The sequence below is a fragment of the Semicossyphus pulcher genome, unplaced genomic scaffold, assembly GCF_022749685.1.
Source record: "Semicossyphus pulcher isolate SPU_LCO1_2020_fin unplaced genomic scaffold, fSemPul1.0.p SCAF_13, whole genome shotgun sequence".
Lineage (NCBI taxonomy): Eukaryota > Metazoa > Chordata > Actinopteri > Labriformes > Labridae > Semicossyphus > Semicossyphus pulcher.
In genome coordinates, this window is record NW_027211637.1 from 18310705 (window position 1) to 18331964 (window position 21260).

At 44.5% G+C, this 21260-nt stretch overlaps 1 protein-coding gene across 1 annotated transcript in view; it reads right to left on the bottom strand.

The window, feature by feature from the left end:
* Positions 1-21260, bottom strand: part of LOC138590158 (ERC protein 2-like) — a 156533-nt gene that overhangs the window by 69725 nt on the left and 65548 nt on the right. The window contains exons 12-17 of the mRNA XM_069660734.1: positions 20889-21082; positions 20556-20561; positions 14391-14484; positions 10870-10876; positions 9229-9368; positions 5696-5856 (exon numbers count right to left, since the gene is read on the bottom strand). Coding sequence (XP_069516835.1) covers positions 5696-5856; positions 9229-9368; positions 10870-10876; positions 14391-14484; positions 20556-20561; positions 20889-21082 — 602 coding nt within the window. The remainder of the gene's footprint in view (positions 1-5695; positions 5857-9228; positions 9369-10869; positions 10877-14390; positions 14485-20555; positions 20562-20888; positions 21083-21260) is intronic.

The following is a 21260-nucleotide window of genomic DNA, read 5'->3' on the forward strand; positions in this document are numbered from 1 at the left end:
AACCAAAAATTTATCTCCACTGGGTGGGCCAACGCTTGCAAAAAAACATCATGTGGATATAAGCAAAAATAAAATGTTAATAAGCTGCGATAAAACTAGTCATAATTTACGCTAGAACAGCCAAACCCTAAAACAAGCAAGCTGCAGTCCAAGAGCATGACTTGTTCTGGAGAATACGGGTCAGCAAAGGTTCATTTAAAGAGCAACTTGCAAGTTGGAGACCTCAGTGAGTCAATGTGTGGGAACATTTTTTTGTAATTATATTTTCAGCTCTACACTACAGAGGCTTCTGGAGTCATTTTTTGTGACGGGTTTGACCTTTATAAATATGGATCTACATGCTTATAATTATGAGCCTGTAAGGAGTCAAAGAGACCAGGAACAGGCCAGGATGAGGAGAAAGAACGGCCACAGGAGAGACATTGAGTCATAGTGTGACGAGAACCAGTGTCATGATGAGTGACTGGTGTTAGCTAGCGAAATCTAACGCAGTGCTCACATCCCAACACTGTAAAGTTTATCACATACCAAAGGCTTTGACAAATCATGAGTAGTAGCAAGTGGGAGCATTAATACTTACCCCTTACAGTAACTACAGGGCGAGTGTTAGCTTGTATCAGCTGTGTTTCCTTCTATAACGGTAAATCCGAACTACGTTTTACGATGCCACAGCGGTGTGAGAGTGAGAAACAGAGAGGGAGAGAGAGCGATGACAGTTTCCTGAGACTTTGATTGATAGGTGCTTTTGCGTCCCGTCTCCAAATGCACCCAGGCTCCGAAGCTAGCTCCGTTCCTCTTCCTGTCAGGAGAACGGTGGGCTAGAATTTGTGCAACCGGCACAAACGCAAAAATGAACCCTCATAAGAACTGGTGAAATGCAATGTTAGACGCGATACGATACAACTGCTCGGACTCACTCCCACCTACTTCTGCATGTTGAGCTGAGGCAGAGTCGGACACGGCGAGACCTCTTGTTACATAATATGATGCAATGGTGGAAAAAAGCCGTTTTTAGCAGCTTTACTGGAAACGGCCACTTTTCCCTCTAAATGTGTGCCCTCGTGTCTTGTAAATCATATGAAATCAAGGATTAACCTTCTCCACAGCCATTTCCAGACAAGATTGAGTATTAATGTAGTAAAAAAACACACTTAACCTCCACTTGTATTAGCTGAACAATGTTAAACATGCATCTCTGAATGTGTACTGTACAGGACCCAGGTAGAAGTCTGTCATTACCTTACTGTACTAAACAAGGACTTTCCATAAGATGAAGTCCTCCATTGACCAAAAACCACAAAGGAGGAGGAGGAGGAGTATTAGGGTGGAGCATGCCTCGGCCCTGACATAATAACACACCTACAGGCCCGACAGCCGACACACATGTCGAAGGTAAACACGCGTGTCAGAGGGCACGGGAGCACAGACAGACATGATGAATGGCCTGAAGTTCCCACGAGGCGACACGCATACAAACTTGCTCGCAGAGAGAGGAAGGTGATGTGTGGTCAGCCCCTCCTCGTCACTGCAGCACAGAGAATCCCATTCACACGCAGCGCCGGCCCTCTATGTCTCATCATTACTTATCACAACAATGGCACTGTAACACCACACTGGTCTGAGTGTGTACGTGCAAATGTGTGTCATTTTGAAACCATACAAGTGAACAGAATGCAGCTTGGTTGAATAAATGAATGTGTACATTAGTTTAAATGACTGGATGCATATGCTGAAGATGTGTGTATAAGTGTGTGCGTCCGGGCCCCTCAGAGAGATCAGTGAGCGGGGACATGACCTTGCCAGTACAGCTGGTCTCTCTGTGTGTTTATTCAGCGTAACCATGGCAATGTCTCTGTGCAGACAGGATGTCTACTTGGGGATTTCAAAAGTCATAACGTCGCTACTGCTCTAAGCTTCATTATGCCATGGATTACTGTAACTAGCCAACAAACGGATACACGAACACTATTCAGGGACAGGATCTAATTTTAGGGCTGAAGGATGTTACGTTTCCATCATGTCAAACAGCTCTGAGTGCGAGTGTTGAGTTAGTGATAGGTGAGAATAAGTGAGCTTAGGCGTTCATATTTTGGTTAATTTTTAATAGCAAAAAAAGTGATGTGTTCATCCAAATAATTCACAAATTTTAAGCACTAACACTGTCTGTGATTTACTGCAAATATTCAAGTCAAAGGGCAGAAGAAGAGTGTGTAATTGTAACTGACAGCTCTGTTACAGCTTCTCTTACCACAAGGAACTTTCATCCAACATGTTCTGGGTGTTTTTAAAGTACAGATACAACATAACGCAGGAAAATCAATGAAAATAACAAGGAAAAAAACACAACTCTTTTTTCCAGCACAGCCTCAGTTGTAATCTCGACGTGTTGTTCTCTTTAGCGGCACCGTTTGCCTTCATCTGACCGCCGAATTTGTTTCTTTTTCTTTTGGATTGTCACTTATTTTTGAAGTTGTATCTGTAGTCATCGATCTTTTCTTTGTGTGTTCAGCCATAGTAGATTACTGTTTACTCGCAACACTTGCAGAGACCGGAAAAGCAGCCGCTTAGGCTCAATCACCATTGTGTTACCTCATTCGGCGATAGATAGACATTTACTTAAATGAAAATCTTCAAGATTATCACTTTAAACACATTTTTGTTTTTTATATCTACGTCTTTCATGTAGGCTAATCAAAATGTTATTGAAGCTCTGGAGGTAATTCGGTGTTGTTGGATGAGGCGCAGGTGCTTCTGCATGTTGTGTTTTGTTCCCCTCACCCGTTGTCCTCTCTCCTCGACCCAGCTCTTGTCTGCTAACCAGACTCTCCTTTCCTCCCGCCCCTCACAGCTTTACTCCATCTTTCCCCCACCACTTCCTCCATCATTCTCCTCCTCCCTTCCTCCATCAATCACTCCCTCACTCGATCATCCCCTTTTTTTCATCTATGCTTTCTACTTTCTTGCAGAGTTGTTCGACTTATGTTTCTCAAATTGTCGAATCTCCCCTCCCACTTTCAAAAAATGTCCCATTCGTCGGCCCTCCATCTCATCATGTGCTCGCATCAAAGCTGCCCGCTACCGTTCCTTTGCTCTATCGTCATTCTCCATCACTAAACTGTAAACAGAGATGATATCAGCTGCACTGTCAGTGTCTGCAGGAGGATCAGGATCGGTAAGCCGCTGCAGCGTTGTGGCGTGTAGAAACATCTCAATGACGAGCTTCTCAAAATGTCCAAACACATAATTTCTCTATTGTGCACCTACACCCTGTGACCCGCGACTCGTTTAATGACAGGCCATCTGTGTGTGTGTGTGGATACAGTACAGTATGGAAACTCAATCTGGTGTTGGGTGACAGAACAGACCCACACCGCTCCTTATACATCAAGCTCTATATCTGAAAAGGGCAAATATGAAAACGCACTCTCTCTCTCTCTCGCTCTCACACACACACTCGTGCACGCGCACACACACAACACAAGCGAGGAAACCCAGCGTGCAATGAGAGGATATTGAAAATGATTTTTCCCCCTCTTGTCTCTTTCATTAACAGTGTTGAAAAGCCAAGAGTCTGGTCTCTCTCTCTCCCCCTCACACACACACACACACACATTAAACACACACACAGAGAGCTCTCTAGTTCACTGGGGAACGTGCCTCACATGGTTTGCTTCAGCTGGTCTTCTTGACAAATGCCACATTACAGCGGAGAGAAGGAGAAACTTGGCATGCCATCAAACTTCTCTCATGATTTCTAAGATTTGAAATACTTCAGTTTGTGTAGCCCCTCCACTCCGTCCTCCCCTCCCTCTCATTCTGTCTTATTTTCTCTCCCTCTTGTTACCTCTCTCTCTCTCTGCCTTATCTTCCCTGTTTGGTTTCCCCCTGCACTAACTTGGACCAGAGCTGTGCTGTGGGAATACGGCCCCTCTTTTTAAAGCAAGAAGTTTGTGTAAGTACGTGCATGTCTGAGTGATTATATGTGAGGCCGCGTGTACGTCCCGCATGCGTATCCTTGTGGCTCGTTCAGATGGAAGCCAGTCTCACGAAGCTTCGCCCCTCGCAATTCAACAGTCCTTTAATCCTCATCATCAGTGACCCCAAACCCCAGCCTCCGACCTCTTCGTACACACACAGAACCCGATGCGCAAGAGACCACACAGACACACTCATGCCCCCTGTGCCCCCTCCATTAGCTCCTAGACTCGCATTCAACTCAAAGAATCTACTTTGTTGCTGTTTATGTCAACCACCCATCACACTGACCTTCTTCTGCTGACATTTTTATATCATTTAAGCGGAGGACCCGTGTGTGTGTGCAGCTACACGAGCAGGCCGAGAAAGACGCACACACACATTCTTCTGTGATCAGAGGGGCTCGTGAGGCGTAATGGATTTCAAAAGTAGTGTTTTCAATACATATGTGCCACCCTCCTCTTTTGTACTGCGCTCACTGCCTGACATTAAAGGCATTTCTCTGCAGCACATGACAACCAGATATGTGGCTCAGCGCTCCCTCAATCAGAGCGCTCAAAGCAAACACACATGTAGCCGCTGCACTGACAGATCACTGAACTCACTTACACACGCGCTGACACACACTCACACAACTTTTTCTCCGTCTGTCACACACGGACATGAGAATGATAAAAACAGCTGCACAGATATCGGTCTGACCCGCGCCTTTTAACCGGCTGAACCACCTGCACTCAATAAATGTAGCTTTTCACAAGGCAGCTATAGACGACGGCTTCAGAACACACCTCGGCGCTGATATCTATATAACACTCATGCACAGATGCACAACGCAAACAGGTGAGTGGATAAACAGCGACGATGCTGCCGTGCAGGGTAGTAAAGATGCGCCCAGTGAAAAGCCGAGGAATGTTTTCAAAAATCCGTGATCATATACTTTTATGGGCTCGGGGTTGCGTCACCACCACAAGCACTTGTGGTTTGTTTTTCCTGACAGTTTGTCTTAATGTAGTGCCAGCAACTCCTGCCCCGCGTTTGACGTTTAATTAAAATGTTTTACCCAGATTGTAACTTTGAAGTCTTTCTTTGACAGACTAATGCAAAGCCATGACTGACAGGATATAGCATATGTGAGTATTATTCTTATTTAAAAAGGAAAGGAAAATAGGTAAGTATGGTAGATTAAAGGAGACATATTTTAGCAATGCAACCAATTTTCTATTATTCTAATGAGTTTTTGAATCACGCCTCTCCTTCCTCCTGAAACGAACAAGCCATTTTGCCAAGCAAAGGTTAGACCTTAGCCACGATTGGCTGACAGTATTTGGAGTGACAGCAAAGCCCCTCCCCCACATGTGCAATCCCATGTCACTCCAAAGTTGTAGAAAACATGGCTGCTCAAGGATCGGTTATTCGGCCTTATATGTACGAGAAAGAATCGTCAGGAGGTATCGGAACGGTAAGCTGAAATCATGACAACGACTTGACTACAAGTAAGTGCAAGAGCTGAGCCGAAAATAACCTTTTTAAAAATGTTATTCTGGAGAAACACGCAACTTTTTCGCTGTGAACAATAAACACCCACAATTTTTGAAACACATGCAAAATATGAGAATATCCATTCAAAAGATGAGGCCCCTTTAAAGTAGTTAAACAGACAAATACTGTGCAGATATATAAGTTCTGTTTATGAAGAAAGATGGCCGAGTGTGAGACTAACTTCATCTCCAGAATCTCCTCCAGCTGTTTGCGTCTCTCCTGGCGAAGACTATTGAGGTGTCCGTCTCTCTCGTGCAGGGACTGCTGAGTGGAGGACAGATGCAGCTTGGTGGCGTCGAGCTCCTGGCGGGTCTTCTCCAAAGCCCCCATCAGCTCCTCCAACTGCTCAAGGGGAGACAAATGCACATGTGTTTGAAGAGTGTGCAAAAATACCAGGACACTCAGGTTAAGAATTTTCATTGATTTAAGTTGACAAGCACAAACACATTCAATGCTTCTACGTGGGTATGGTAAAGTGATTAGACACACACCTATGTGCACTTTATTTGCCTGTATGCATGTATTTCAGAGGGTGTCATACAGGTGTAATTACTGAGGTTCAAAGGTTAAATGATGATTCGTCCTGTGACCGCTGCACTGGCTACAAAGGATCCCTCTTCTCTCTCATCTTTATCCACTTATCTTATCTCACTCACAAGTGTGGCTCTACTTTAGAGCAGGTGAGAAGATTGCTCAACCCCTCAACTACATCTCCCTCCTCCGCACACACATGCCCTCCAGCCACGCAGGCCTGCGTCTCCAACCCTGAGTGTTTGACAGACAGGATGCGACCTCAGGGCGTGATTATTCAAAGACAGGAAGTGTGTAATTGTCTGACAACAAGTGCTTTACAATAGGATGCAGAGCTAGGAAGGTCTGTTTACATTATGTAAATGGCAGAGCACGAGAAAACCAATTGATCCTTGTTCGCTTGTAATGATTGGCAGATTTACGGTATGAGATACTCGAACAATAAATTGCGAAGTGTTGGATCTGAAATGAACAAAGGGAAAGAAAAAAAGGAAAAGAGTTGGAGAAAAGAAGAGTTAGGGGAAAGCGCTGCATGGGGTAGGAGATGAAAAAAGGAGCGGGCCTCTTTTATGAAGGGGCCAAATCGTTCACACATTTTCAAGACGCTCTCCATCTCCGCCGTTTTTTTTAGGTGTGTTTCGCAGATGTCAGATAAAGTGCTGCTCGCTGACTGTTCATGAATATCTCAGAGGGATTGAGAGCAAAACGAGTCGGGAATACAGAAACTCTAAATGGTGGGAAAGAGGCAGATTTCAGTCACGAACTTCCAAGCATTGTTTCAAATCAAATACACTCCATGTCGCTGCCAAAAACAACAGAGCTGCGTATTACCCAGCAGCTAATATACCCAACATCAACAAGACATCCAAGTATCCGAAATCACACAGTGTTTAATGTTTGATGTCTTCTTTCAGGCTTAAAAGAATCCAAATCCAGTCTTTTCATCTTGAAAGCCAAGGGTCACGCACACACAACTCCATTTACACCCACCACATGTCTATCAACCCTCATGCGCCAACTGGCCACCTCCCAGTCCCCCATTAGTCCACCACCCAGGCTAGCCCTCACTTCACAATCACATCATTAATAAGGAATACAATGCATTTTAGTGAAATTAGGGACTTAATCAGCTTAGCGGCGAGCCTGTGCGTGCTAATTTAGCTCAACTTCAAGGCAAAGCCCCCCAGCCAGCCTAAGGCTCGCTAAGACTGGCCCAAAGCCCCTTTAGTTGTTAAGCTGATTGGGGGCTCAGAGGTAAGGGCCAAATCCCTCTTGTCCATTTGCGTCGGTGTTGCTGGTTCAAAGGCCTAGTTCAAACGCCACAGAGGAGGAGAGAGGGAGAAAGACAGGAAGAGAGACGGGGAGGAAAGGAGGAGAGACTGAGGAGATAATGAGGCGAGACAACTTAAGACGGCAGATGGGAGAGAACGAGGCTCGGGACAAACGGATGGACGGCAGAGGCGGCTGCAGGAGAAAAGTCGACGGATGGAGAGAAGCAAAGATGGAGGCGACTTAGAGAGCTGGGGTGTGAAGAGAAGTGACCCAGGGCATTACCCATGCTCCATTTCAGCAGGTCAGGCTGATGGAAGACTTTCAGCGCATTACACATCATGAGACTGATTACACTGGGACAGAGGGGAGAAGAAAGGAGGAAAATCTAGGAAGGAGGGAGGGTGGGGCGAGGGTAGGGGGGGCATAATGTGAGAATGTGAGTCTGGCAGGGCGCTCTGAAACGCTGCCAGGGTCAGGTGATGAGGTTTCAGAAGGACCTGTCCTTCTTTTTATTCCCCCACACACATTCTTCTTCTCTTGTGTGAGGTAAGAACGGCGTTGGACTGACGGCTGTGTAACTGTGCCTCTTTATGCGATGACGTCATGCTGCTTTGTAAAGTTCAGTGTGTTGACAGCACGTAGCAGTAAGCATGACTGACGGAGCAGCCTGAGCGCCAGGCCGAGCGGGTATCTTTCCTTGTGTTGATTGCAATGGCAACTCTATTCTCGCTCTATATGTGTCAAGCGCAGTTGCCAGCATGACTGCAGACGAATGTTCTCTATGTGTAGGGTCTTGGATCGACTTGAAATAAAAGCAACCGTTGGGGTCAGTGAGTGTTAACGTGTCACAAGCCGGGGAAAGGATTTCCCTGACGCTTTTGGCTCCACGCGGGTAAACTTAGGTCAAAGCTGAATCATCCAGTTCTCTGCGTGCGAAAAAGTCCCACAGACATAAATATATTCCTTTCTTTCGGACTTCTCAGTGAATCAGAATATTGTTTGATAAACACAGTATCCATGCTGACCGTAAGTCGAGCGTGAAAAGCACAGAAACGGCAAAAAAGCGAGGAAAAAACAAGCCACAGTTAGCATTGGCTCTCTCTGAATGTTCTAAACTGAGTCTGACCTTCTTTAACTTTCCCCCTCAGTCCACCAATCTCTTCATCTCTTCTCTATCAGCTCCTTGAACATATATATATATATATGTGTGTGTGTGTGTGTGAGAGGGAGCATGTGTGTTTGAAGCAATACAGCCGCCATTCTGCCTCAAAATGTTAATTCTTGTTTTAACCGCAGATTGCTCTCGTGTTACTCGTGGCACTCGTAAGTAATGCAAGGTCATTCTCATTCAAATGCACGCTCACACCGGGAGGAAACGCACTCCCTCGCCCTGTTTCTCTTTCCCACCGCAGACACACCTACGCTCACACACACATATATACAAATGTACACAAGTGCACTTTTTTTTGGGAACCCATTTAAAGATGTAGGCCGAGCAGCTGGCAGTCAGAAAGGGGGATAGATAGCAGCGCATGCGGAGTGAAAGGGCAGCCTGTGCTCCATCAAGAGTACGAGCTTAAAGGTTCTTTAATGAATTCTGATTGCATGCACAAAAACTCACAATATGTTAAACATTCGCTCGCACGAGAGGAGGGTGCTGGATGTGTTTGCAAGTTTTGAACATTATCTCATTTGTTATTATAATATTTGTTGGTTAAGAGCTGCATATTAAGTGATTAGGGGTCTTTCATTAACCGCAGTTTGCCTGCAGTTACACTCTAAGCCACAAGGGGGTGCAGTGAAGTTCCTCAATGGTCCTTCCTATAGGTGAGCTGATACCTGCGCTTATGTAAGGCTGCATGAGTCTACTAGTAGGTGCATCGGGGTGTTTTTGTGGAACATTTGGTAAACCTGTCTCTGGGCATGAACACGGTCGGCCTCCTCCTGCGCCCAAAGAGCCTCCCTATGCGCCGAGGTGTTCATGCTCTCCCTCAGCGCCTTCTCCAACTCCCTGATCCGCTCCGCCGTGTCCCGCATGGCGCCCTGGGAAGCTGACAGAGTAGGCTGAGGAGCGAAGAGGAGTTCAGAGGAGGAAGGTTTGGAAGCAAAGTAGCAAAAAGGCCGGGGGACAAAGTGTTTTTCTTTGAGTGCACTTTGTTTTAAAAAGTCATCATCATTTGTTTTTGCACGGATCTGATAATGTGTTTAGAGAAGAGAATTTGAGAAATAGGGTATTTGTCAGTCCTTTTAGTAAAAGAAATCCAGTCCATGTAAAACAGAAACCAAGTAAAGACTTGAGGAAGTCAAAAGCTGTGGTGGGAGAAGAACAACACTTCTCTGAGAAAAAAAGAGACACACAGCCAAAACAGAAGAGAGTGATAAGTGATGGAGAGAGAGAGAGAGAGAGAGCTCGTAAGTGCTGTGAACTTTGCCCACATCCATATGAGTGTGTGAATGTGTGAGCGCGGAGGAGAGTGTGTGTGTGTGGCCTCTCTGACACCTATGGTGAGTGGGGGAAAAGGATCCCTCTCCACACAGGGTGATGGAACTGCGAAGGAAAACACTGGACAGAAATAATAAACCCCCCGATTCTCTCTCTCTCGTTTTTTTTTCCAGAAAGCTTTCTCTCCTACTCCTCAAAAGTTGACTTGGCTTTGAGTTCACACGTTCACACTTTTCTGGAAGCCGTGCAGAAGCCTTGGAGACTAACTGGACGGAGGGTTCGGTTACACTTGTTGCAAAACACAAACTAAGGATACGCAGTAATAAAGACTATATTAGCAAAATACACAAGATCAAAGACGTTGTAGAAAGAAGAATAAAAGTCGAATTATGATTTGAACTATTGGCCAGGAAACATCAAGTGAGTAAAGCCACAGTTTATAATCCTTACATGAAGAGAGGTAGCAACACTGGGCACTAATAGCAACTGTTTACTGGAAGCAAGTGAGAGCAGCTACTGGCTCGCAAAACCACACAGCAGAATTGAAGCTGGGTGTTTAGAGAATTAGAATTAAAGGCGTCACCACCACAAGCTTCAACACACAAAAGCATCCGGCAAATGAGGAGGACACCGTTCATGCTGCAGCTGAAAGTGTCCCAATTCCGACAGCAAAAAGTTTCATGAATGTTGCATTTTTTTCGGAACAGGGCAACTTGACAATGTGGTACTCAATCAGAATCCAAAACATGCAACCTGCAAGCGACATGTATTTGAACACTCAAATCGGAAGTGGTCCGCGTTGCCTTGGTGATATGCACGTTTCTAGACTTCCTTTTTCCGCTTGACCACGGAGGACAACAACATGCACATTTAATTGCTATTTGGGGAGATGCCTATCCAGATGAGATGTTGCTTACTTGCTCAAAAGTTGCACATCCAAAGTCCCAACGCCCGAGAGCACCCCATTTCTTATGGGAAAAAATGTCGTTGTTGTTGTTTGCGCACGCGTATCTTTTTTTAAAGCTCCTGTGAGGAACCTTTCAGTTTGCATTGATTTTGGCGCCCCCTGTGGACTATGTGTGTACATGTATATGACCTGTTTTTGTAACAACAAATCTAATCTTTCTTTTTTTTAACATTCAAACGTATCACTCACTGTGAATCTTTGCCATGTAAAATATAGAAAAAAGGCTGATTTGGCAGCGCCTCGTCCGACACCTACCCCCCGCAGTGGTTACAGGCATTAAAAATAACTATGAAGATATAATTGGTCTTGTCACTGATGGTCTTGTTTGCTTTTGTAGGCCATTTAGAGGCATCAGCTTTAAATCATTTTCTGTTTACACTGATATCTTACCTGGGTCACATTCTAACATAGATATGAACTGTGACCCCCAAAAAATCCAGAATTGAGCATGAAGGCCTGCAGTATGAATGCAGCCTCAGACACTGTGCAAGCAACAAGCTGCACGAGGACGTGCTGCAGCAACAGACATTGTTGGAAGCTGTGAGGATGCGAAGCAAACTCTCTCCGACAGTTGCTGGTATTGAATTCACAATGCTTGAAACAAATGCAGCTTTGCAGGTATATGGCCGATACATGGAGCTCTAAATGAGGGCCCAAGTTTAATATTGTTACAAAGTCTGACAGCTCTCAGAATAGACACATATTTTGTATAGCATAAAAGGAGCCCGAGGCTCAGCAGTGCCATGGCTCACACATGGCAGATCTATTGTGAGATCAAGTGAAGGATATGCTAAATGCATGGAAAACTTTCTGAGACGGTGCCAGGAACTTGCAAGGAATGCATATTGATGGCTTTTTAACTGCTGCTAATAAATATTCAAGAGTCAAAAATGAGATTTGGGTTGATACCAGTATCATACAGAGATTCTCAATGAGGTGGCAAACGACTTCAAGCAGGCTCCCACGATTCAATAGTGAATATCAAATGGCTCCTTCATGTAAAAGACTATTTATGACAACATTAACTGACTGATTCAGTTATTCTAACGAAATCAAAAGCAACAGGATTATACTAGAGACGGATGAAAAAAGTGCAGAGCCAGCCAAATCACAAGTGGATACTTGTGGCTCGTCACGTCAGCACGACACAGCTGGAGGTGAGCGACAAACACCCGCACACACACGCACAGAGGCAGGCTGTGTGTGTCAGCAGGCCAAAGTTGTAATTGGACGTGACAGACGGGCAGTAATTTGATGCACCAGAATCAACAAGTTCTGGTCTGGCCCCGCCCAACAGACAGAAAGAGGCACATGCACGCACGCACACACTCGTGCGCACGCCCCGCTGAGATGGGGCTGCCGCTGCCGGACCCCCGAGTGTAACCTGACCAGAGAGCTGTGTCTGCCTGTGTGTGTGTGCCCTTTATGTGTCTGTCTGTCTGCGTCAGTGCATATCTGTGTGTTATGAGAGTTTTATTAGTAACAAGAGAATATTGGTGCCTTTCAAGAAGAAAAAGAATGGAAAAAAGGGCAAGAGAGATAAAGAGAGTGGGGTGAAATGGGAAGATAATTGCCTCTGCAGCACCAATCATCACCTTATGCCCTTGGGAAGAGCCATTATGGAGTCTGGCCCGCTTTTGGTTTGATGGAGGGATTATAATCACTAAAATAAACGAGCGGAGAGTGAGAGAATGCATATTTCCAGCTGCTGGGTACCTATGATCCTATATGCACACACACACAGGCGTACAAACCACTTACCCACATAGCCTGAATCAGGCAGACACAAGCATCTGTCTCTGTCAAAAAAGTCAAGTGCGCAGCATCAACCACTTTGTGCCCTATTTCATGATTTAAAATATGTGAAGTATGTGTGCTCAGCCAGGAGTTTCATATACAGTTTGAGTCAAGTGTACAGACTGTGGGAACGAGCTTAGGCCAGGCTCGGACAACAGCGAGCTTTAAATCCTAACCTGTTTACAAACTGGGTTTCATAAAGAGAAACTTTACAGATGTAACTACAGGACAGCATCTTCAGATTATAGTGTGCGCTAAAAAGAGCAGCGACCGCCTCACGTTAACTTGAAAGGATCAAAGTAATCTAATGGTGCAGTAGATGTAAACACGACTGAGACTAACTAGAACCTTTACTAGTTGTAATGATGCTCTGCAGCGAGAACAAACAGAAGCAGAAGGCTTAATGAAAACGTTCGGAGGGACAAAGTCAACACAGCTTGTCTATTCTTAAGCAAGAGCTGAAGTTAAGATTGTGCCTGTTTGTTTTCTGTCAACAGCAGTATGCTAGCTAATGTTAGCCCCAAGGCTAGGATGTCTATCACTGCTTGGAAACACCGTGAGCAGCTCTGCCTCCTTCTCTCTTTCCCGGTAGTTTGCTATCGTTGTCCCTCTCAGACGGTCTTGGTTGTAATCATCCAGATTCGACGTCCAAAATAACAAACATGGTTGATATAATATGGGTGGCTTTGATGAGTCTGCGAGCCACACATAAGGATTAAGATTGGATCTGTAAAGCCCTCACTCTACCAGAAAAGCTGCCCAAAATATTGGTACCTGAAAAAGGGCCCTCTGATTGTCAGGACGGGCAAGTAGGACATAAATCGGAGACCCGTCCGAGAGAGAATGAAAGTCCTGCAATGTGTCTATTCCTTTGCAAGTCCCCAGAGAGATTCTATAATCCTTAAGTCTGTAAATAGAGAAAGGGGGGTTACGAGTGTCGCTGATGCCTCGCCGTTACAGATAAAAGAGAGAAGAGAGGCCTGTGCAAAGGCTCGAAGTGAACATTTCCGATGTGTGTTTTCTCTGTGTTTGTGAAGTGCAGCGTGGCGCGATGGAGACGATGGAGCGGAGAGATGCTATCGCTCCGTCCCACATAAACTCTCCTGGAAAGATTGGGAGAGGGAGCAATGAGGGAAGGCCCTGTTTGTTTGTGTTTACCCTCGGAGCGTGGTGTGTTCCTGATGGAACCAGAGATAGGCGGATGGGGAGCGGAGAGGGAGCGGGGAAAGAGGGAGCGAGATGGAGGCTGCAACGGAACCCGACTGCTGAGTAAACACAATGTACAGAATGCTTATTGTTTTTATCACGCATTCACATCCTAAATAATGAGCTGGGATTTGTTGTGGGGACTCTTTACATTAACTTTCCAGCGGGCAGAATCCGTTTTTTTCTAAATGGAAAAAGGCAATAGAGCGGCAGCACTCTTCCTCGATTGTTGAGTGTTTTGTTGGTTGTGTTTTGATATTGCTTGAGCTTAAGTTCCTATATTTACTCCTTAGCATGATATTCAATCAATAAATGATGATACAAGGAATTATATCATCAAATATGGTCGATTCTCTCTCCTGCCTGACTACACTCACTCCTTTACTATTCCACCAGAGCCATCATGCCACGGCTGCAGGGTGGCATGTGGAGCTGATTTCCGCTGGACTAAATGATTCTCTGATTCCACTGACTCTGAGGTGCAATGAGGGAGGGCAAGAGGCATGAACAGCTGGAACAAGGCTCTGTGCTCAGAAGAGTACAGAGAGGGAGTTAGAAGACAGAGAGAAAGAGAGAGGTAGAGAAAGAGGAAAAGGTAGTACCTGCTGAGAAAAGCATGTTTCTACGTGCACACCATCACACACACACACATATTCAAACCTGCGACAGAGAGTGTGGATGTCCATCAGTCAGGGGGTCTTTCCTCAGCTCTCCAGGCACTGTCTGCTTCTGGATGTTAGGGGACCTGATTTGCCTTTAGAAAGAGAGAGAGCAACAGATGAAGAGATGTAAAAACAATCACTGAAATCATGGAATAGGAAAATATATGTATTTCTGTATGTAGAAATGTGTGTACACGCCCTATGCTGAATATACAACGGCCCAATTTCACTTGAATACATTACTCCAAATCAACAGATTTAATTTGTAGTGTTATTTTTGTTGTTATGTGTTATAAATGTAATACTGACATCCAATATAAAATATATACTGTATATGTGTTAGGTGTTGTTTTACCCTTAATTTGTTTCTATACTGCTCCAGAGTTAAAACACGTCCTGCACATTGCATCACGCAGGTTAATTGTAGGGCTCCAGTTGGACATGCACGGCACTGTTCATGTGTCTAGTCTTAGTAACATGGCAGACTGGGACAAGACGGGACTTGACCGATGGATGTGAGACACCACTGTGTAAATCTTTCAACAGCCCAACACACAAACACATGCAGACAGAAGATGCAAGCTCACACACCCACACAAACACACAAAAATAGATATGTGCAAGAGGTAGACGGGAAGACACACACACTCACAGACACACAAAGGGCATGTTTTTTTAGAAAAATAAATTGTGGCAGGTTTAAAGACGCTGCCAGAAACACACACACACACACACACAGGACAATAAATCTGCTGTCAGTGTGCATTTTTGTGGTGCTGATTACAGAGCTTAACCGTGTATTAACCAGCCAGGTTGGCTGCGTGTTTACCTCCGAAGTAAGACCAGCTTCTTGTCATTTACCGAACTAACTTAGCCACAGAACTATGGAGTGTAAACACACACGCACAAATAAAAATACACACATTTATATAAATATATTTTCTAAATGCACGGAAACCCGTCACCTAATGTGCGGCACACAGGAATCCACAAAACACACGGTCGCACTCATACAATCTATATTTTTTCTCACAAACACTCTCAAAATAGATTCAAAGCAGCCTCTTTGAGCTCCCACTTTGGCCTTCACACTTTAAAAAAAAATGCATAGAAAGCACAAGCAGGCTGACAGTGACAAATTAGCGCTTAAGAGAACCCTCTAACACTGTAAACAGGCTGCGACCAAGCAGCTGCTAAAACGCGCCACATTATTATTCCATATCCACGCTGGGGTGTTTACTCTGGGCAAAACCTACAAGCTGCCGCCACATATGGGCAAATATTTGCTGTCACAGCCCTTAGAATAGTGTGTGTGTGCTTTTATGAGTGATGTTAGTGTGCAATTAATGTGAAATATACCTACACGCGCCTTGCCACACACACACATACGCACAAACGCCACAGTAGCTTTAAAGCCTCTGAGGAGGTTTTGTTATAATAAGAGAAGACAGAGCAGGAAGGGAGTACTTTATGTCATATTTATATGTAATATTACAACCCCTGTTAGAAACAAACACAATGTATCAGGCCTGTCGTTTCATGTCTCTGACTTATTCCCATTTTTACGACTGATGTTGATTGTAAAAGTTTTCTTTTATCATCTTTACGAGTGGGTTATGAAAAGTGCTGCGTAAATAAAGATTAATTTCTGTTACCATTATGAATGAAGTATAGGCACAGATATTTACACAGCGAGGAGGAGGACGAGAAGGATCTGTTTATAGTCTGATCTTTGATGTCTCTGTGTGTGTGTGTTTTTATAAGCTCAGAGGCATGTCCGTGGAGAACAAACCTGCCATGAGGGCATATCAGCTATCACACACAGCCGCTACTGGCACAGGTGTATAAACCGGCAGACACGCTGGTCCCCTCTGATAGCTGATATACCCACATAGAGCCATCAGTGCAAAATGAAGTAAGTGTTTTGACCAACGTGAAGGCAAATGAGGGCACGCAGAGCGTGAATAAGGAGCAGATGGGAGAGGCGGAAAATATGAAGGAGACGTGTGATTTGTCGATTGCTGAAATAAGTGAATTCATGTGGGGAAAATTGTGTTTTATTGCCGTGACATTTTTTAGTAAGATTAAGTGAGAGGGGGAGCTCTATGCATGAATCCAGCCTCTTCCTAAACTGAGTGTAATAAGTAATTTTTCACATTTCCTCTTGCTTCTTTCACCTGGAGCGCTCCAGACACACGCCTTCCAACATAAGCAGCTCCGCTTTATTTTTGGCTGTCAAAGCAAACCTCTGCTCTTTTTTTTTTATAAGACTTATATCACCCATTCTTCATCTTTTGTCACACTCTTTGTCCATTAACCCTAGAATTACTGACCCTCTTACCTCACTAGACGACTACTGCTGGCGTGCCCTTGAGCAAGGCCCAGAGAGCAACTGAACGGCTCAAGCAGTGCTGCTGAGAGGCCGACAGCAGGAAGCTGCGGTCGCACTGGGCCGCTCCCAGATCTCAATGTGGGAAACTGTGAATCTTAAGTAGGGTGTTGCTGGAAAAGGGTATGCATTCTCAGTCGACTTTTTTCCTACGTAAATAAAGGTCAAAAGGAGTAATAACCTTTCAAGTTAGAAAATATAATCCAGATCTGTGTCCTCAGTTAATAAATCTTGATTCTTACTTTGTTCTTTCCTCTTTTAATAAACAGCATCATGGCACAACATCCTCTGATTTCAAGCAGACAAACCAGAGAACTCTAACAGGCAGATATGATCTGGATTAAATCATTTCTTTGTAGTACAAAAAGAGGAAGGGTGCAGGAAAGGGAGGGAGGAGGAGAAACAGGGGACTATGAAAGTGTAGTGGATGCAGTTGGATTAGCGCTGGAGTCTTACAGTTTATCTGAGACGATTGTCTTAAAGTTATAATCTTGAAGATCTCAGTATGGCGGCACCTGTGGTGATAAACGGTAATTGCGGGAGCACGCTTCCCAGATATCCAGACAGTGTTGCATGTGTGGCGTCCATGGTTGGCGTAACTCTTGATTTTCCCCGCTGACGGTCGCTTTCCTTTTTAGACTGTTTGCCTTCATTTGAGCGTCAAGTTTGTTTCTTTTTCTTTGGATTTTCACTTATTTTTGAAGTTGTATCTGTAGCCATCTTTTCTTTGTTTGTTCAGCCATAGTAGATTACTGTTTAGACCAACCACTGCTGGCTGATGGAAAACGCGTCACTAACTGGGCGCTGCTTGTGATTTTTTCTGCAAAAGTCGCCACAGACAGGCTTTCATCAATCACCATTGTGTTACCTCATTCAGTGATAGATAGTGACTTAACAGACATTTATTTAAAAGGAAGAAGTGGATCATTTCTTGTCCGTCTATACGCTTCAAGTTGAGAAAATGTGATTCACTGAGTGTGGGGAATTGTCTCTGTATCGGATGTTTGTGCTATGGAACACCTCCTCCCTGGTGCAGGTGCGACTCATCAATATTTAAACAGGAAGTTCAAAGGTCACTTTCAAAGTAAGAAAGACACCTGCAGATACAATTTGTGTTTACAAACACTTCCATGTAGATATATTATATACAGAGACCATGGAGGTGATCTGTGTATTGGCATGCGTGCACACAGTGTGTTGTCTAAAGATTAATGCTCTCAACATCTGGAGTTTGATTATAATCACAGGAAAAAGGCCAACAATGATTTGCGCTTGTTTATGTCTTGGTTTATGAGTGTATGAATATTTATCATCTAACAGCGAGTGATTTCTACCCGCCAACCGACCCCTGCCAACTCCACTACCAACATGCATTTCCCTCAGTTTCACCCCCAGACACACACGTGCACACTTACACACACATATAGTACACATATACACGCACACACCTCCTTTTTCCTGTAGCCCTCCCTTACATACCAAAGTGCTTACCACGTCAATAGCTGTGATATGGTGTGACTGGGAGGTGGATTTATTTCTTAAAGTTTGGCTCCCACATCACCGCAGACTCTCAAAGTACAGGACCGTGACAGAATTAAGAAAAGGCTGCACAAAATAACTAAACTAGTCATGAATGCAGGCATGCAGGTTGGAGTGAAGGAAAGCGAAACAAGGCTATGTATTCACGAGACAAATACATGTTCATACAACGTTTGTCTGTATACTTCCTCCTGATGTTTAAGGTTAAAATTAGCCACATTTCCCTGGAAATCACAACTTAATTGAATGCATGAGGAAAGGCTTAGATTGCATCAGTGTGTCATGTGTTAATATTACCATTTCAGTCCACCGTATCTGCTCAAAATGCTCCAACAGATAAGTAGCCGTGGCTTTCAGAGCTCTACTTAACAAATCCAACTATTAGCAACAGTGTTAACAGCTGATACGGATGCCTTCCTCAAATCCTCAAATCACTTAGGCGGATTAGCTTAAAATAACACCTACACAAAGAGCAGAAAATAAAACCCAAACAATAACCTACCTACTGCTGCCACTGATCAGCAGATCACTACGAGATCCAAGCTATAAAACAGCTGAGTCTCTCCTGTGCTGAAAGGTATTTATTACAATGACCTGCTGGCTACATTTGTCTTCCACTCTCTCTGCTGCGTTGCCAAGTGGATGAGAAAGTGTCTATTTCCTCATCTGTTCTCCTCTCCGTCCTTCCAGATAGTGGTTAATAGGGCCATCTGACCGAGCTCCAACAGAAACAGTCCGATTAAAAAGACATTCATCAGCTTGCACAGTCTTACACAGAAGTCCAATCAGCTCGCGCAGACACTCGTCCGCCCGTGCAGTCACACGACATATTAGTGCAGATACAAGTATGCAAAAATTCTTATGTTCGTCTTTTTTTAAGCAGAATTTCCACTGATAATGTGGCAGCAGTGCACGACTGCAGCGGACCTCCAATGATAACCTGCGGCTGACCTGCATGTGACCTCTAACCTGTACGCACTGACCAAAGGGGAGGGGTCAGACAGATAGGAGTGACTGGCTGACACTAATGAGACAGCAGCCTCGCCTAAGACAGACGAGCTGAACGGAAAGAAACTCTTCCAACATCTGATCCCAAAAACTTAACATACAGATTAACACACACCAATGTGCATGCGTACGCTCTGGTGACAGCTGCAAGTGCGTAAAGGCATGACGCATGCACACACACGTGGAAACAGAGAGTGGACTGTGTGAACTAACTCAGCGGGAGCTACTATATCCCCATTATACTCGATGCCTGTGTGTTCCCACACAGTTTGAGTCAGCACACGGGTTCCCTGCCAGAGTGGAGAGTCTGTAAAACGGGTAATGAATGAGGCAGGAAACTGTGTTGGATCCAGTTCGTGCAGCACATCCAGATAGATTTTAAACCATAGAGAAACACAGCTCGCGTTAACACACCTGATGGGGCTAAAAAAAATTGTTCTTCCACGTGTGTGGCTACTTTTGTGCTACTTGGAATCCACCAACGGAGAAACCGCTCGATATTAACCTACTTTTTTATTCACACCAACCAGCAAACAACCTTAAAAAAACCCCAAAACATGCCTCTCTCGATGTTTTCTTTTCCTGGATGCACGCGCACACACGAAGTAAACATGCACGCAAACACTCGCGTACAGTGTCTCTTTTCTGGCACCCAACAACCACTCATTTGGGAACATAATATACACACCATGCCAATCCATAAATCAGATGATAATTGAGTACTTCTTTGCCAGTAATAAACAGAGTAGCATAAACAGCCAGTGTCTGGGCTGGATACACCACCTCCCACTGGCATGCTGCTGGCTGGCTGCCTGGCAAACTCCAACACGTGCACGCACACACACAAACACACGCTTGTATGCATTTACAGTAATGCAAAGACAGGGACGAAATCATGTTGGTCTTACAGGCACATATCTGAGGAATACAGTATGAAATGAAGAAAAGCACACATGATAGTGAAAGTGAACACAAAAGGAGAAGCTATACGTCTCATTAAACGTATAAAGTCTCTCATTGTGTTGTCGCTGTGACAGGAATGAGAACCTTGATTGTTTGCTGTAAATGCTTTACTGTCCCACTGGGTTAGTCCAAAATGATTCCCAACTTTATACCTGGAAAAGTTTCAAATCAACCCAACAATCATGGCAATGATGTCAAGAGTGACGCCGATGGACGATGTAGGCAGTATGATGATGGAACAGGAACACACTTAGAAGTACTTACCCTGGTCTGCAGATGCTAACACACAAAGGGGAAAAAATGGCAAAACATTACGCCAAATGATTAAAAATAACACATGTACATAGGTCACAGTGTGTTTTCCCAGAGTGTGGTTACATCAGGGAAAAAGCATGACAGCATGAAAGTGGTTTCAAGTGCTGGGAGGACACAATCTAGACAGTTTATGTCTTGTGGATTACTCCTTTATAAATAGAGCACTTAGGAATGAATGGAGATCGTACAAAGATCCGGTCACTTGAAAGGACACTCTTCTCTGAGGACGCCCAGATGGTGTCCTTTGATGGATATTTATGTCACCGAGTTTTGACCCCTTACCTCTCAAGATCAGCTATCTTCTTTTCCTTGCACGATTTGTCCATCTCAGCATCCCGCAGAGCTGCCATTAGCCTCTCCACCTCCGCTTGCGACTTCCCAGATTCCTCTCTGTTGCGGGCAACCTCCTGCTCCAGTAGCCTCAGGCGATCTGTGATGTCTGGACACTTTCTGATTGCTTCTTCCATGTTTTGGGTCTTCTGGGGAGAGGGGCAGGACACAGAAAGGGAGTGGATACATTAGGTACAAAGATAGCCACAATGTACTGAAGAAATCAAAGATAATGAAGTATAAAAACATGTAGATGGTGGACAGTTTAGAATATTTCAGACTCAGTTTTTATTCTTTTCACCTTAAGCTAAACTAACAGTTTGA